The following is a 16,675-nucleotide window of genomic DNA, read 5'->3' on the forward strand; positions in this document are numbered from 1 at the left end:
ATTACCATTCAGTAACTACTTTCCCTCCACTGACAGTAATTTGCAAATAGCTGCTGGGGTTTTTTTTGTGTGTTGTATATATAGAACAGTAGAACAAACTGTTACTTGCAAATACTGCTAGAAACTGTAATAATAATGCTTATCCTAAATAAAGCTCATTTTAAATTGTTTATTATTAACATCAACAGACCTAATAAAAACAGTCATCATCTGCTTTAAATACTAAATTTTAATCACTACATTGAATTACAGAGAACAACAATATCTTCTTACTAAATAAAAGAAAAATATCTCAGTTCAGCATTCTTAGGTAAAGAACTCATTCTCAAAGGAACTGATTTTCCACAGGCCCTTCAGATTTATCCTGGGGTTACATGTGCTTAGGATTTCTAAAATACTCAATCACAGCCACATTCCACTGCAATCAGATAATAAAAATTATTTTGAAAAACTTCAGAAATCATCATTAAAAGAAATCATCAGTGAAGGATTTTTTTATTATTGGTTATTTTGGTAAGTTTTTTTAATTAGCTCACACATTACCTAAGAGCAGTTCATACTGAAATAACCAGAGCCCACCCGGTCTCTTGTAAATCCTAATCCAAAACATTTTACCAATGTGTTTTGACTTAGTTAAAAGAGTTATGCATATCAAAATATTCCACATGGAAGGTAAACAAGGACTTGCTCTTTGTTGTCAGGTTGGGGGGTTTTTCGCTTGGTTTTAAGTGGAAAAACAAGGAGTCAAAAGATGTAAAATTGAAAAAAAGTGTCCTTGTAACAAATTAACAGAATTATATATACTTTAAGAATAATGCAGCTAGTCTTCACTTCAGCTACTCCAACAATTACGTGTCAAGCAAACTTTGTTTTGACATAATTCCCAGTGCCCCAGCTAACTGAAAAAAACTGGAGAAGGTGGAAATCTCACAGCCCTTTTATAAGATTGGTTGTGGGTGCCAAGACAGCCAGATGGTGCCAATGGAAAAAAAAAAATCATTTGAAGCTCAGCAATATTCATATTCCAATGCTTTGACTGAGACTACACAAGGCTTACTGCACATGTTTTGCTATCATGTGTCACAGCGTTTTGGGGGAATTGTTTTATTTATTTGGGTTTTCTGTGGTTTGTTTAATTTGTTTGGTTTTTCATCTTCCCAAGCAGAGTATCAGGTATCAGACAGAAGCCTAAACTGAAATACCTACTTTAGTGGAACAAATTATGGTCTCCAAGTTTTCCCCAACTGCTGCTAAAGGCAAGGGAAATTGCACACACAATAAACAAAAAGCTACATTTAGAGGGTTGATGTCTTAAATTAGCTTACTGAAAAGTCTCGAGATATGGGGAAATTTTAGTTAATCTTGTGATTCAAGCCGTAAAGAGTGAGTGATACACAGTGATATGCTGAAAAATACAGCTAGGCAAAAACCATTTTTATTAAGAAAACATTAATAAGATTTTGACCTTCAGCAAAAAGATGAAATGTCTATTTCTCTAGATGATTCTAAATCATACTGCTGGGCTGTCCCTCACAAGGGGAGAAATACATTTGCAAGCTTTGAGCCTAAAGATTTACCTTGTGTGTTTATTTTCAGGAAACAGAAACACTATGATTGATTTCACTGGAAAAAAACATGCTTGGAGCCACATATATACATATAATTACATACATGTTCATCATTAAGTGGTAAGTATGCCCACATCAAAAATGTCTATGAATGTATAGGAGGCTGAAATATGTTTGTAGTAAGACACAATTAGAAGTCTATGTCCATAATTAATAAAGTTATTTTATTATCATCTATATTTTACATCTTTTCTCTAGTTTGCAAGGCAGAATGAGATTTATTCCAGTCCATCTAACATCCATGTAGTAGCAAGTACAACAAGTAATAGCTATACTATGTTTGTCCAATAAAATACAGTATTCAATGTGGATATATATACACATAAATTGTATGTATATCATATATACAAACACTATATATATATATTCACTATATTAAATATAGATACACATAGCATAGATACAGTGCTTTGAAATACTACTTAACAAGAATCAACCTATCATAGTTACTCAAAGCTATTCCTCTTACCTGTGAGAATTCCCATAGCATTGCCAGTTATGATATTCTTCCATAAGATCAATATGATCAAGTGTAGAATTATAGAAATCTGTATATGAAATAATGGGAGGACTGATCAGACTATTTGCAGCATCTACAAAGAAAACATAAAAGTCTTTCAAAACAGTGTCTGGATTCAGTATACCTATTTTCTTGGCATCATGAGCACCAGTGAAGTCAGAAACTTTATTACTATTATTTTAGACTTAGCTTGAACTAACACTAATAAACAAATAACTTAGCAACAGAACTTAGCTCAGTCTTAGCTACAGAATTATGCTATAACATAACACCACATGACAGCACATTAGTTGCTGTAGAAAATAGTAAATCCTTAGTTCAGCCCACTTATGATAAGGGTACCTCAATTTGACTCTGGCTCCCCTGTTGACATACACTAAACTGAGGTTTCACAGAGAAAGGACATTATGTTCTGCTGAAATCAATGAAAAAGCAGTTTGATAAATTAACGTGTTTAAGAAATCCACCTAATTTCAAACATAGCTACGGCTGGAACATCTACATGCTTTCCAGTTAAAAATCACCTGTTTGTGTTGGATGCCTTTTGCAAAAGGCATGGAAAGGGAGGGGCATAAAACAGAGTATGCAGAGATACACCTATTTCCTCAGGGAACTACTACACCATCTGGACTCACCTGTACATAACTTAAGTACTTGACCAAATGAAGAGAACTAATTCACATTTAAGCTATCTCACTGTGTAACATTCATATAATGTCAAACAGCTAATAAGTTTTCTCTATTTGCACTTCAACATGGTTTAATTTTGGTCAGTCAGACACAAAATAGCGTCTTTTGATTTACTTTATAGCTCTTTCTCTAGAACTAAGGAACTGGCAACTCTTTCACAGATGACTACAAAACACACATCTTGGTTTTAGATACAAGTGTGCTTATGTGCCCTAACTCTTGACAGGCAGGATTATGCAGAATGCTTTTAAATAGAAGTGTTGACAGTGAAAGAATCTTAATTCCAATCTTAATTTTAATTTGATGGCTTTATTTTCTCCTAGAAAGGAGAAAGTACATGCCCTAATCACCAAAACTATTTGGCATGAGTTGAGAAGGTTTGAATTTGCAGTGATCAAATTTGCTGTGCTCTACATTGAACTGAGCACGGATTTACTTTTTTTAAGCTGTAGTTTTGGATTTAAGAGGCACATGCATTGCCTAAATTCTCCTGGATGCTAAATAGTTCTGTGGGTGTAGGCCAGTTACAGAAGAAGTTCTGGAAATTACACATTTAAGACATTTCTTTTACAAATCTAAGGTAAACTTTAACCATTGGTTACTTCTGGGGATTTCTGTTTGAATGATCTTGAGTTGTTGTCACAGGAAAATGATGAATAGCAATTATCCTCTACTGGAAAGCAACAGAAGACTTTCTTTGTTGTTTACTACTTTTATTGTAGTTTGTATTGTACCATCATCACTGACAGTTTCCCCTAGAAGAGGAGCAGTAAAAATATCCTTTCTCTCTCTCTATATATATTCAAACATTATATGCACACACAAACATACCTATATAAATATACATATGCATACAGAGTTCAAGAAAAATACCTACTAAATAAAGCCAGGACTTTTGTTGCTGATGGAATCCACCAGCTACATTTCACCATAGGTGGAAATTCTTCAGGTTTTGCAGGAAACAGACGTAAAGAAATGAATTGCAGTAACCTGTCCACCACCTGCTTGAACCTCCTCTGTGAAATCCTAAAACAGACATGCTGTACTTACTCTCATGTGATCACTGTCTACACTAGAGTTTATGTTATCAGATTTCAATGTTATTTTAAAAAAACCATGCTTTTGTCCTATACATAAAAGCAAAATTAGAAATACAAAGTTTGAAAAAGTGTTCTTTTAAATATTGACACTTGGTAACTCTCTTCAGTGCATCCCTAACTATTGCTCTGTGGGAAAAAAAAAAAAAAAGCACGCAATAGAATCATTATCTGTTCTTGACTCTTAGTAAACTAAACAAAATTCCTTATCTATTTCACTTCATACTCCGAATACTGAGGAATTCTGATTTTTTTATTTTGAGGCACTTGGTTCTATTGAATTAAGAGGAAAAGTACTTCATATACTTGTGACAAGTGCACATTTTAAATTATGTGCTGCACCACTTCCATAATAGCACAACAATACACGTGTAGGCATGTTAAAATATCCTTTTCTAAACACGATCTCTCCTATTTTTACGGTTTCCATTTCTAATATATGTTTTGATATGCCTATTGCATCCCTAACCAAGAGTGCAAACCTTATTTGTAAACACTAGTTCAAAGGAAATCATATTTTACCACAATTCCCATCCTTGCAGAAAACAAAATCTTTTACTAACAGGTTCCCTAGGAGATAAGGGAACTGTGAATATGGACATATTTTTTTTTTTACCCCAAACTGAACTTTTTGCACAGTCAATACAAGGAAAGCAATCTGCATACCAACTTGGAAGCTGCTCTTTGGGGAGTTACCCCCATATGACTTTATTAGTGAAGTGCTATTAGAGTTATTTAAATTAACTACAAATCTAATGCCCTAACCACACTCTCTCACCACCTGTATTACACTATGAAGCAAGGACTCTAGTTCATTTGTAGTTTTCACACAATACAGTAAGATTACATTATCTTTTGCAAATTATGCAAGATAAAACTTTATTTAAACAAAGATCACATTTTTTTTTAATAACACCATATAAACATGTAACTAAAAATTTACACACAAGGTATTTTGCATGTGTTATGGAAGAGCAACTTCGGCAAGTTATTTTCCTGTTGAGACTTTTTGCATGAAGATATTAATTTTTATACATTATATACATATTGCATCTATAAATCAGTATCACTTAATGGACTAGGTCCATATGTACTTTGAAAACAACAAAAACAATCTCTTTAGTCAATTAAACTAACTTTCATATAATTTATAAAACAGTCAACACCAATGGAAATACAATAACAATTGTAATCCTAAAAATGGAATTTTAAATTTTTTTAATTTTTTTTTTTTTTACTTTTTAGACCAGTGCACTAGGAAATGATGGTCAGCTTCTGTTAAGGCTGCTATCTGTCTTAGCAAGTGAGCATAGATGACATAAGTAGAAGTGTTACTAAATTGAGGATTCTGAAAAAGATTAAAAAAATGTGTTAGGTTAATAAACTGCATAAAAGGAGAAAAGTCATTAGGTTTTTTTTCTTATGTTTGTTGTTGCCAACACAATTCAATTACACAGGAAATGAATTCACAAAAATAGCTGTGACAGAGGTAAAACTATGGGAAAAAAATTACTTGCAATTTCTAGCCCAATAAGAAATACACAATTTCTATATTGTAAAAGTATGATTTTTTTTTAATTATTTTTTCAAAAGAAAGCCCACAGGTAGCCCAAAGGCAGTAACTAATGTATTTTTCTGGATTACCATTTACATTGTAGCACATAAATTACACTTCTCTCAGAGATGGGCTTTTCATCTCTGTAAAAAGGATTCTTATAGCTTCTGTCTATCTGCACGTCAGTCCCTCTTATCTGAGTTCACAGGTTCCCACATTTTAGCAGGAGACAGCCCTTGTAATTCACAGCTAGTATACCACCCTGTAGAAGAAACCTATTGTCTCAAAAAATTAAATTACTACCTGATATTGTCAAATAACAGCAGAAACCACTCCTTATGTGGAGAGGTGTTACCTATACTGGCAAAATTTAAAGGGGAAATCTGCTGCAAACGCAAATCACCTATAGTAGCAAAGGTAATAGGTAAACTCAGACAAAAATCAGAAGATGCAGCCAGTTATATAAACTGGATGAAAGTCTGCTGGATAAAATGAATACTGGAGAAAGTTACAGCAATATCAGAAAGTTCATATACTGAAACTTTCAGAGTTACAGCACACCAGTAAAGCAAATCAGGGAATAAGGATGAAATAAGAACAAACAACATGGTAAAACATTTGTTCTTTCAACCCACAAAATAACAGGAACAATTACCTGTCTAACTGTTAGTTCATGGTTTTAATCTATGCAACCTTTCCCCATCAACTATCTTCCATTAAAATCCCACTCCCATCATGCATTCCTTACACTTCTTCCATAGTTTATTTGATAGTTTAATACACTCTTATAACAGGAAATTATACGTGAAGTATCTCAGCTATACAAATTATCTTGTTTGCATAGTATACTGGTTTATAGATTATAAATTAAGCAGACACATTTTTAAACAAAAAGACTTTTTTCTTACCTGTAAAAGTATACAGTATGCTCTAAGATCATCTTTTGTTCGTGGCCTATGAATGAATGAAACAACAAACAGAACCATATGTATGCATCATTTACACACATTAGGAGTCATGAAATCATGCACGGTTTTATTTTGCTTGGTCAATATGTACAGAATACCATATTTAAGAATCTTCACTGCTCTCAGTAATTGAAAAGGACATTTACAGATTCAAACAACTCCCTAAAGGTAGCAGGCTATTTTATCATCTGGTTTTTGTAGCATAACATGAGAGAAGGCAAAAAAAAGGTCAGATTTGAATAATAATAGGTTCCCCAAAGAGGCAATTCCATGCTATTGTCTATCTTGAGTCACACCACAGATTAGTTTATTTGCCCTGTCTTTGATGTCTCCTGCAGGAATTCTCCACACACTACCACTGCAGCCTCTGTACTTCTTGCCGTTTATCAAGGCTTTCACATAACCAAAAGCACACATGCAGCAACAGCACAGAAAAAGTAGCATAAAATGGAGAAAGGAATAGCCAAGACCTGGATCACAAGTGAGTCACAACAAGGCACTCTCTCTTGCTGTATCTTTTTATGAATTAACTTTGCATTCTCACTTCTATTACTTCACGCTAAGAAGTCATCATCGTGTTGTCATCTCCAGAAAAAATTTCTACTTCTGGGTTATCCCCTTCTGCATCCTGCACTGCTCTTTCTATGCTGCTGCCACACACAAATGGTACTGTGAAGTAAACTTCAAATCAGGGAGTTACCCTAGTTGCTACTGGGGGGTGGACAAGTGCCCTGGGTGCCCTGGTAACAAGGAGCTGAGATTTGGTGAAGGAATGTATGGCTAGGTCTGGATCTGCCTCCCAGAGGTTAAATGTCAGCTGACAGAGTTCAAGATGCAGATTTGCCAGGCAAAAGTAATTAAATTCTTGTGCATCAAATAAGTTGCATGACAACATTTTCTTTCTTTCTCTAAAACAGTGAAGACGAAACATCAGTTTTAAGTGCTGACATAGCACTTCTGCAAAGGTTTGCAATAATTACCCTGTCCATTCTTGTAGCAGACCATTAATTATTCCTTTTAAGACTGACTTCTGAACATCTTGAGGCTATGGAAAAAGGAGAGGAAAAATCAAATCTGAAGTAACTATACATATTCAATACAAGATACTGTACAAACAAAAAAGTTTTGCTTGTGATTCAAGACAGCTAAGAAATCTTTTGTGTTATGATGCTGAGCTCCTAAGTATCTTCCTCACTGATTACTAGCTGAGGCCCAGGGTTGTGCCAATTGTGGCTTTCAACACTTAAACTCTCATAAAAACTGTAAATCTACCACAATATAAACTGTGCTTTACAAATAGGAAACATTTCCTCCTCTTTTACTAGAGCAACTTTCACGATTCTATGGCAAATTCTCGTGGGATTGTTTTAAGTATGTTTTGAGAGATTCTTCAGAAATCATGCATATCTGAGAAGAACTTTTGGTATAAATTGCTTCTTAGCATATTTCTTCATTGAAATAATTGTTACAATGTTTTAAAACATGAATTATTTTCTTATACTTACAGTATTTAATAAGGCATCATAGACAACATCCACAAATTGTGCATCGATTCCAGAGTCCTCAACAGTATTAAATGGAGAATTGGTATCTTTCTGTAATTAAGATAATACATGAAATATTTTGGTTTTTAAATATTTCAAATATTTTATCTATCCTTGAAAAATATGATTCTAACAGCAGGTTTAAGAAAACATATATAACCATTTTCCTTATCAAAACAAAAGAATACAGGTTTCTTTAATTAATTTGTGAAAGATGAAGCAAAACAACAATAATCCAACACATTGGCAATATTCAGGTAATTCCATTACCTTGCCATTCTATCTTAAAAATGTAAGAGGTCTTCAAATAATGAATTACACTGAGCTTTCATCTTTTATCTTAGTTGCTGATCCATCATCAGACAAAAGCAATGACCTTTTAAGCATTCAGTATTTGTAAAGTAATTAGAAGTCACAGGTTATTTGTGTCTAGGTTCAGGCCCTATTGTCCATATGGCATATAATAAGCACAGTTTGCTCTATAATAGGCAGGAAATAACTTAGTATGAATTAAGAAACACAAATATAGCTATTTCCCAAGAAAAACCAAGCATGCCATCGTAACACACAAAGAGCTCTACTAGATCCCATATCACACCCTTTTTTAGGGACAGAGAATTTGTGTTTTTAGATTTGCCTGGGCTTCCACATTAGTTTGGATGTTTTAAAACTGTAATTTGTGTAGAAAGTATCCACACAGTCACAGTGTCACAAAACAAACTATGTACTGGAATTTTAAAGTTCCACATAAATTTGAAATATAGTTGCTTAAACTGGAATCAGTGAAGAAATGCAATAACAGGTTGTCTAACAAAGGCAGGTGAGATCATGATACAATGATTGTAGTGGCCTTGAATAACTGGCTGCAAGCCTTTAACTGATATTTTTGTAAACATTTTGAAGATGCAAATCACTATAATTATTAAATTGTATTATGAGTTATTTTCTACCTTAAATGCAGCATTTATCTCCAGGAAAGAATCAAATGTTGTAGAATAAAAATAATGTACAGCTTTCCAATCTCCTGATGCCTTAGACTTTTCCACATCATCCCTAGAAAGAATACATTAAAATACTGGTAATATAAGGGTTTGATCTTGCCAGCCAGTTAAGACTCTAGAATATACTGTAACTCTAAGCTTTTCTCACTAAGCACGCTTAGAAGACAGACAACTATAATATCAGTATCTTTCTAACATCTTCCTTGTCATTTAAAGATCATGGTATTATAAGAGAACAAAAGCACAGTTTGTGTTTGATACACCTGAGCAATGTCTTTTATTCAAAATGTTAATTCACAATGTCACAGTTCAGTATGTTAAGACAAATAATTAGCAGAACAGCATTATGCTGAAGCTACACTAAAATGAGATAAAATTTCTCAGACTAATTTGTTTAAGTATAAAAGCTCCTAAACCAGTCAAATTCATTACCCTTTCTACAAAATTTTATTTCTCTTCAAATATTTCAAATAAAACAATCTTAGGCACACAACAAGGTGGTCACTGGTGACAGCCCACATGGCTTCATTACAGGCAAATCGTGCTCGACAAATGTGGTGGCCTTCTACAGTAGGGTTACAGTGGTAGTGGATGATGGAAGTATGACTGATATTATCTATGTGGAGTTGTTCAAGGCCTTCCCCTGGAAGCCCCTTCCTCTTGCTTTGCAGCAGACTGTGCAAGAAAGTCTCAGCATGGGAAAAGTAAAACCCAGCTCAGTGTAGAGAGCAGCTGCCAGATCCAACAGAGAAGGAACTAGCCATTCCTGGTGGATGTCAGTCATAGGAGAGGGGCAATGGAAGGGTAGTAGGGGCTCACAAGAGAGGATTAAAAGGGACAGGACAAGAGGTAATGGTTTTAAAATGCAGGAGGGTTGATTTAGATTATAAGTAGTAGTTTTAGATTATAAGAAGTAGTTTTTTACAAGGGGGGTGGTGAAACACTTCCACAAGTTGCCCAGAGAGGTGCTGGATGGCCCATCCCTGGAAATATTCAAAATCAGCTGGGAGAGGGCTCTGACCAACCTGATTTAGTTGAAGATGTCTCTGCTTATGGCAGGGAGGTTGGACTAGTAGAGCTTTAAAGGTCTCCTCTAACCCAAACCCAGATTAGGTTCGACTCAGTAGTCTCAGGTCTTTTGAAACCTAGTTTATTCTGTGACTCTGATTCTATGATTTAACACTGTCCTGCATGATTTCTTTGTCTCTGAACTGGACAGACATGGATTTGATGGGTGAACCACTTGGTGGATAAGGCATTGGCTGGATGGTCTCAGTCAAAGAGCTGTGGTCCATGACTCAATGTTCAAGTGGAGACCAGAGAAAACTGGCTCAGCTGTCAGTGACAAGTTCCTCAACTTATCAAATTCTCCTTTTCACCTCTTGCCTTTCCCACCAAATACACACCAAACAATCAAAAAGCATTCCTTTGCACTGAATGCACAAAATTTCAAATGTGGAAAAGAGAAATAATTGGTAGTATAAACAAAATACCTAAGACTGCAAAGGATTTTACAGCCTATAATAAGCCACACATTTTTTTCCAAAACTAAACATCCACTGAATTTTTAACTCTGAAGTATATGTTTTGCCATTTTCTGTATGGAACAACACTTCAAGCTAGCAAAAAATTATTTTGATAATTTTTGCAGCAACAGAGTTATCAATCCCACCATCACAACCAAACTGTTGTCAGTCTTACTCAACTGCTTCCTCATCTGACATTAACAAAAATCAAATGTATGAACTAGGTCAAAATGAAAAAAAAGCCCCAAGGAAGAAAGGACACTTTTAAGAACACCAGTATAACTTACTGAAAATCTTTCACAGTTTTGGTTCGAATGGGAAGGGAAGGTTCAGGAGGAAACGGTGCTTTCGGTTCCTGGGGTAATGTATCTATAGACATGCGCTGCTTCTGCCGTACGTCGAGGCAAATAGATGGTAGGTCTCTCACTAAAAAAAGGTAAAGAAAATAAATGCAATGCAATTGTATCCATAAATATTTAGTTAGTAAAATGCAGATATACAGGAACTAAAAAAAAAGAAAACTCAGTGTTTGATACTGTATCTTTAAACAATGATTTTCTTACCATTTGCACATCCCAGACATGACGGAAACTTTGACTAATTGAAAGAAATAGCAGTGTTGCTCCCATTGTATTTATAATATTGATTTAAATATTATAATATTCAAACTGCAACAATGGTGTTTCCCACAGCTATGAAAAATCTCAAGCAGAACCACACTGAAGTCCAACTGTCATACAAGGACAAGACTTCAGTCCATTTTACTATACTGTGACATATAATTTTATCTAGAGCTGACTGTGGATCAGCTACTGCCTCCTTAAAAAATCCCTCCAATAAATTATATGGGAAAGGCAAACTTTTTTGTCTTACAGAGAATTAGTGAAACAATAGCATCTTTGACCATTTCTTCTCAGTGAATTTGGATGCCTATTCTAGTACAGCCATCAGAGCTTTATCAAGGTCTTTCTATTCTACTCCTTACTTTCTATTTGATCCGAGAACACAGTATCAGGTTAGTGCAGCAAGACTCACAGTGCAGCTGCTGCTAGAGGAGAGATCAGGCTGCTTCTATGTCAGACATAATCAGTTCCAAAACATACCCACTGTGGGCCGGAGCTGAGCCCATTATTGACACTGGTAGCACCCCTCTGATAGTACATTAAAGAAAGGGTAAAAAACACTGCACAGCAGCTGACAGAGAGGAGGGATTAAAAAAAAAAAAAAAAAAAAGAGAAACTCCCCTGTAGACGAACAGATGAGTGGAAAAGGAGGAGCTCCAGGGTCTGGAGCAGAGATTACCCAGCAGCCAGTGGAAAAGACAGTGAAGTGAGTTATCCCTCTGCAACACCACGCTGGAGCAGAGATCCCCCTGCAGCCCATGGAGAGCCCATGCCTGAGCAGCTGCTGGCAGGAACTGTGACCCATTGGGGATGCACACAGGAACACTCCATTCCTAACGGACTGTATCCTGTGGAAGGAGCCCACATTTGAGCAGTTCTTCAAGAACTGCAACTCATGGAAAGGATACATGTTGGAAAAGTCTGTGAAAGACTGTATCCTATGGGAGAGCCCCCATGATGGGGCAGGGGAGCAGGGTGAGGAGGAAAGAGTAGCAGAGATCAAGTTTTATGAGCTGACTGTAATCCCCATTCCTCACTCCTCTGTACCACTTGGAGGAAAGAAGGCAGTGGAGTGGGGAAAAAAGGAGGGAAGCTGACACTGGGAACAATGGAGTATGGTTGGTCAGGGCAGGGGAAGGTGTTTTGAGTTTTGATTTTGTTTTGTTTAACTGGTAGTTAATTAATATCCTCAAATCTGCTCTGCTTATGACTAATTGGAAAGTGGATTCCCTGTCTTTATCTCAACCCATAAGCTTTTTTATCTTATTTTCTCCCCACGTCCTGTTGAGGAGGGGGAGCAATAGAGCAGCTCAGCATGTGTCTGGCAGCCAGCCAAGGTAAACCCACCCAAAACATGAAAAAAATCTTCCAGTGCATTTCCAACACTCATTTTATAACAAATATCCTCAAAGTGCTTTTTTAATCTGATTTATACTGCACATTTATATGAATTGTGACATATGTTTGGGATAAAAGACACTACATAAAATAAAAATGTCCTCAAAAGTCAAACATATTTAACAAAAATCCTCTATGAAGGATCCTTATGTCTAAGAGCTCTCTAAGAGCTCTTAAGCCTTTTTCAAGAGCTGTTTTTTTTAAAAAATTAACTAAACATCAAAGTATATCACTACTCTCTCTCTACTCCATTTATCACAGCAGGGAAACAGATGCTAACAAAATCTCAACATCCCAAAAACTGATTCTTTTCACTCATGCCAATGACACAGAAACTGCCATTGTCACTTAACTCAGCCACCATTAATGAGGTAACAGATCAGAACTGTCCTCAGTCCCCTGAGTATGACATCAACTACAGATATGGAACCTTGTCCGTTCTCACAACTGGAATTTTAAGCTATTTGAAGAGAAAAGTAGTAATTTTAAAAAAACAGTGTGGACAAACTTACTAAAGTAATTCAAGCCAAGGTGCCCAACAATCCCACCATGCAAGTACTCTACTATTGTGCATTTTCTGAAAGCAAGATGGATTGACTTCAAAGAAACTAAGACTTTGTCTTATTTTTATATTCTGAGAATAACATGCCATTTTCATTTGTCTCATTCTCTTCTCAATTTTAAATGGATTTAAAAATTGAGTTATAGCCTGCTGAATTATAATCATCTGAATACACTGAAATGAGGAAAATATTCTTTTCAAATCTGCTGACAGAAGCTGTTTCTCATTTCAGCAAACTGAGGCTGCAGGTGCTAAGCTGCACCCTGCCAGCCATGCAATTTTCTTTGAAATATGTGCAGTTAATTTAGATATGCTAAAATTGATTTTTAATAATATGTTTAACAAATAGGGTCAACTTCAGTACGTTTTGTCATCATTCAAGTTTATTTGTAAATAGATTTATTTGCTCATTTGCCAGTCAAGAGTACTAATTAAAATCTGTCATGAGTTGCATCGAGGAGAAACTTGAAACTTTACTTATTTAGTTGATAAGCAGTAATAACACAATATTATGAGAAAAAACAATAATTTCTGGCTTCTTGCCCAGTTACACCAAGTAAAAAGATTCAGCAATGCATGATTGATTAAGGAATGATCAAAAACTCTGGGGAAGAAAATCTCATTGACACAAGGCAGAATTGAGTAGTAGAGGGAAGCTTACAATAAATTAATTTAGAACAGCAGTTATTTTCATGGTGACCAATACAGCTGCTGGTAGATAGAAATTTTTCTATCTAGGTAGTTTAAGGAAACAAAACTTACTTGTATTTGTAACATTAGAAAATAACTGTATCAGTCTATTTAATATATAAATTTTATACCACACCATTGTTACATTAGAAGACCTGTTATATATGGCAGCTATGTAGCAAACAAACATCTCCCTAGCTTTCATGTTCATTTACCAGCATTACCTCTTCCATACTTTTGTTTTCAGTGAAATTAACATCCTTTAACTCAAGACTAAAGAATTACCAGTATATGCCCATATATATATCTCTACATGTGCTCAGAGAGATAGCACATATATAGATATAAATATAGACAGATATATAAAAAACAAATGCATCCCAAAACACCAACGAAGCATTATTCCTGATTGCCAGAGCAAAAGCAGCATTTTTAACTGAGACATTTGTTTCAATTGTTATTTATTCCATACAATACTACCTTAAAATATTCACCTTGCACTGTTGCTAAAAATAATCTGGTTTTATATAGGCAAGTTACTCTGAAACTACCAGAATATCTGCTCAATTTTACACACTAAGCTGTATTTCAAGAATATATCCTTGACTATAATAAATAGTACCACGCATTAGTGTGGTGAAAATTAACAACTAAGTACTTATGAGGCAATAATTACAACTGGGACAGTATTATGTGCAGCAAAACTGAGGGCATTTCAAGAGAAAGGTGTTCAGAGTTCACCATTCTTGCCAGGTACCAAAAAAAACCAAAACCAAACCAAACCAAAAAAAAGCAGGAGGGCAGGGGAGGAGTGTATTTCTTCTGTTTAGTGAAATGAATTCTGCAAGAGGGTACTGTATTTTTCACATTGCTTGACCCAATATTAATTTTACTTTGTCCTAAATTTATTTTCTTAAGCATCAGGCTGTCATACTGTAACCTAAGATTGTACTAAGTAACCATTCAGACAGAAGCTGGACAGAAAACAAGACTTAAATAATGAAAGACAGCAGCTTGGAGTCTGAATCAACTGCATGCATGTTTCTGGTACAGAAGCTAGCAGCTGAGTAGTTAATATTGATAGGAGGTCACTTTTAGTGTCTGAGGAAAATAATGTCTGAGAAAGGCAAAATTTTTTATTTCTCTGAGGACTTTTAGATTGCAACAATAGTTCCATTGCTTCTTTGCAATCCACATGTGAAGAGTTCTTTAAAATACAGAGGTGAGAGCAATGGCCACCTGAAGGTCATTTTCCAGCTTTGTTACACCACTTTGTAAGAATCAGCAGAGCTCTGACCTGCTTTGCAGCATCTTCTTTTCGCCTTACCCCACATATTGCCCTCAAGAACACCACTTTGAGCTCAACTCTGATATGTTATGCAGAAATGGGACAATTCTTTTCTGGCCATCTCCAGCCACTGTGGTTTCCTCTGTGTAGTACAAAGTGACTTGAGCAAAGCACAGAATCCTGTCTGAGACATCATTCAAACAAAATTGCCTTTTGTGTTTCAGTGATTGCCCTCCTTGTGGAAGTAGAAAGCACCTCTTTAATCCATAACAAAAATTGATTAAAAAAAAAAAAAAATGTCTTGCAGGACTTCTAGTTTTTCAGTATAGATAGAACAGATACAAAGATTCTTTTAGTAAGAATCCAGTGCTGCAAGTTATAAGCTACTTTTTCTGCACAACTTTGAAACTGACAATACCTATCAATAGTCTTGTTTTAACTCACACTACTGAGATAGATCTCTTAATGCAGTCTCTTTTTTTTCTAGCCTCAAATTCACTGAGTGCTATAATGACTTAGCCAACCACAACACAATAAGGCTGAAAGGGACTTGCTCAGAGACAAAATCAATACAAACCTGACAAATATTTGTATAGCCTCTTCATAAAAGTCCCAAATTACTGAAATTTCATATCCTAGCCCAAAAAACTAATAAAAATCCCAGGTCTAACCATAACATCATCTCATCTAGGCTTTATGATTCTAGCCTACCAAACTGAATGCAGAGCTCCACTTTATCTTTTCATCAGTTATTGTTCTACCTCAAATCACAACAACCTTCCTTCTTGCCTTTAAAGTTCTTTAGAATTTATCAGTCTTTGCCTGTGCATTTTGTGTCAGCGCTGGCCTCCATCTTCACTGAAAAACACCATCTCTCAGCAACTGGGATCTCCCTTAAAAACCTTATGACAGCCTCATCCCTGACATCCTTCAGATGGCAACTGAAAAATTTTCTCCAGAATTCTGACACAATTTCTAGAGACACTGCCTGACTGCACATAGACAAAGAGTATCTGCAGATAGACTACTGAATCAGTAATTTTCTTTAACTTCAGACAATTATTATTTCATCCTCCATGTCTATTTGTTTTTTTCTTCTCCAACCTGTCCCTATGACACAACCTCTACTGAGGACGGACTATCATACATATACTCACTGCCTGCCTGTACAATGTACAACACAGCATAATTTAAACTAGATTTCCAGATTTTCTGGCACAACCACAATACAAATATTGGCAGAAAACTGAGCACCTTCTTACCTTGGTAACTAAGTAACACAGGGCTTTTATTCTCTTACCGGTTTTGATGTTGGGTATAACAAGTTGCGTAGGCGAATTTCTGTTTCCGATGCCTTCTTTCTTTTGGTTGATAGTTGTGATGAGATTGCTGAAAGTGGAAAATTGATTTTTGGCTCCTCCCTCCAACTCCTGTAATTAAGACGACAGTATGCTATAACGGGCTAATACATTACTGCAAGAGTAATCTCACTAGTGAGGTATTACGCAGAATTCCTTTAAATCTTGAAATCAGAGAGGTAATAACTAAATGAGACATAAATAATGATTCTGCAATTTTGTTTCAA

General features: G+C 35.5%; 1 protein-coding gene across 2 annotated transcripts in view; it reads right to left on the bottom strand.

Moving 5' to 3' along the window:
• HECTD2 (HECT domain E3 ubiquitin protein ligase 2) overlaps window positions 1–16,675 on the bottom strand; it is a 36,862-nt gene that overhangs the window by 15,706 nt on the left and 4,481 nt on the right. The window contains exons 2-10 of one of the 2 annotated variants that reach the window (XM_050339174.1): window positions 16,391–16,520; window positions 10,817–10,955; window positions 8,953–9,055; window positions 7,964–8,053; window positions 7,439–7,503; window positions 6,399–6,444; window positions 5,174–5,283; window positions 3,716–3,864; window positions 2,098–2,176 (exon numbers count right to left, since the gene is read on the bottom strand). In XM_050339174.1, coding sequence (XP_050195131.1) covers window positions 2,098–2,176; window positions 3,716–3,864; window positions 5,174–5,283; window positions 6,399–6,444; window positions 7,439–7,503; window positions 7,964–8,053; window positions 8,953–9,055; window positions 10,817–10,955; window positions 16,391–16,520 — 911 coding nt within the window. Of the gene's footprint in view, window positions 1–2,097; window positions 2,222–3,715; window positions 3,865–5,173; window positions 5,284–6,398; window positions 6,445–7,438; window positions 7,504–7,963; window positions 8,054–8,952; window positions 9,056–10,816; window positions 10,956–16,390; window positions 16,521–16,675 lie in introns of both variants that reach the window. The other variant, XM_050339166.1, reaches the window with a different exon arrangement.

The sequence above is a fragment of the Myiozetetes cayanensis genome, unplaced genomic scaffold, assembly GCF_022539395.1.
Source record: "Myiozetetes cayanensis isolate MyiCay16 unplaced genomic scaffold, myiCay2020 scf10, whole genome shotgun sequence".
In the NCBI taxonomy this organism is placed as follows: Eukaryota; Metazoa; Chordata; class Aves; order Passeriformes; family Tyrannidae; genus Myiozetetes; species Myiozetetes cayanensis.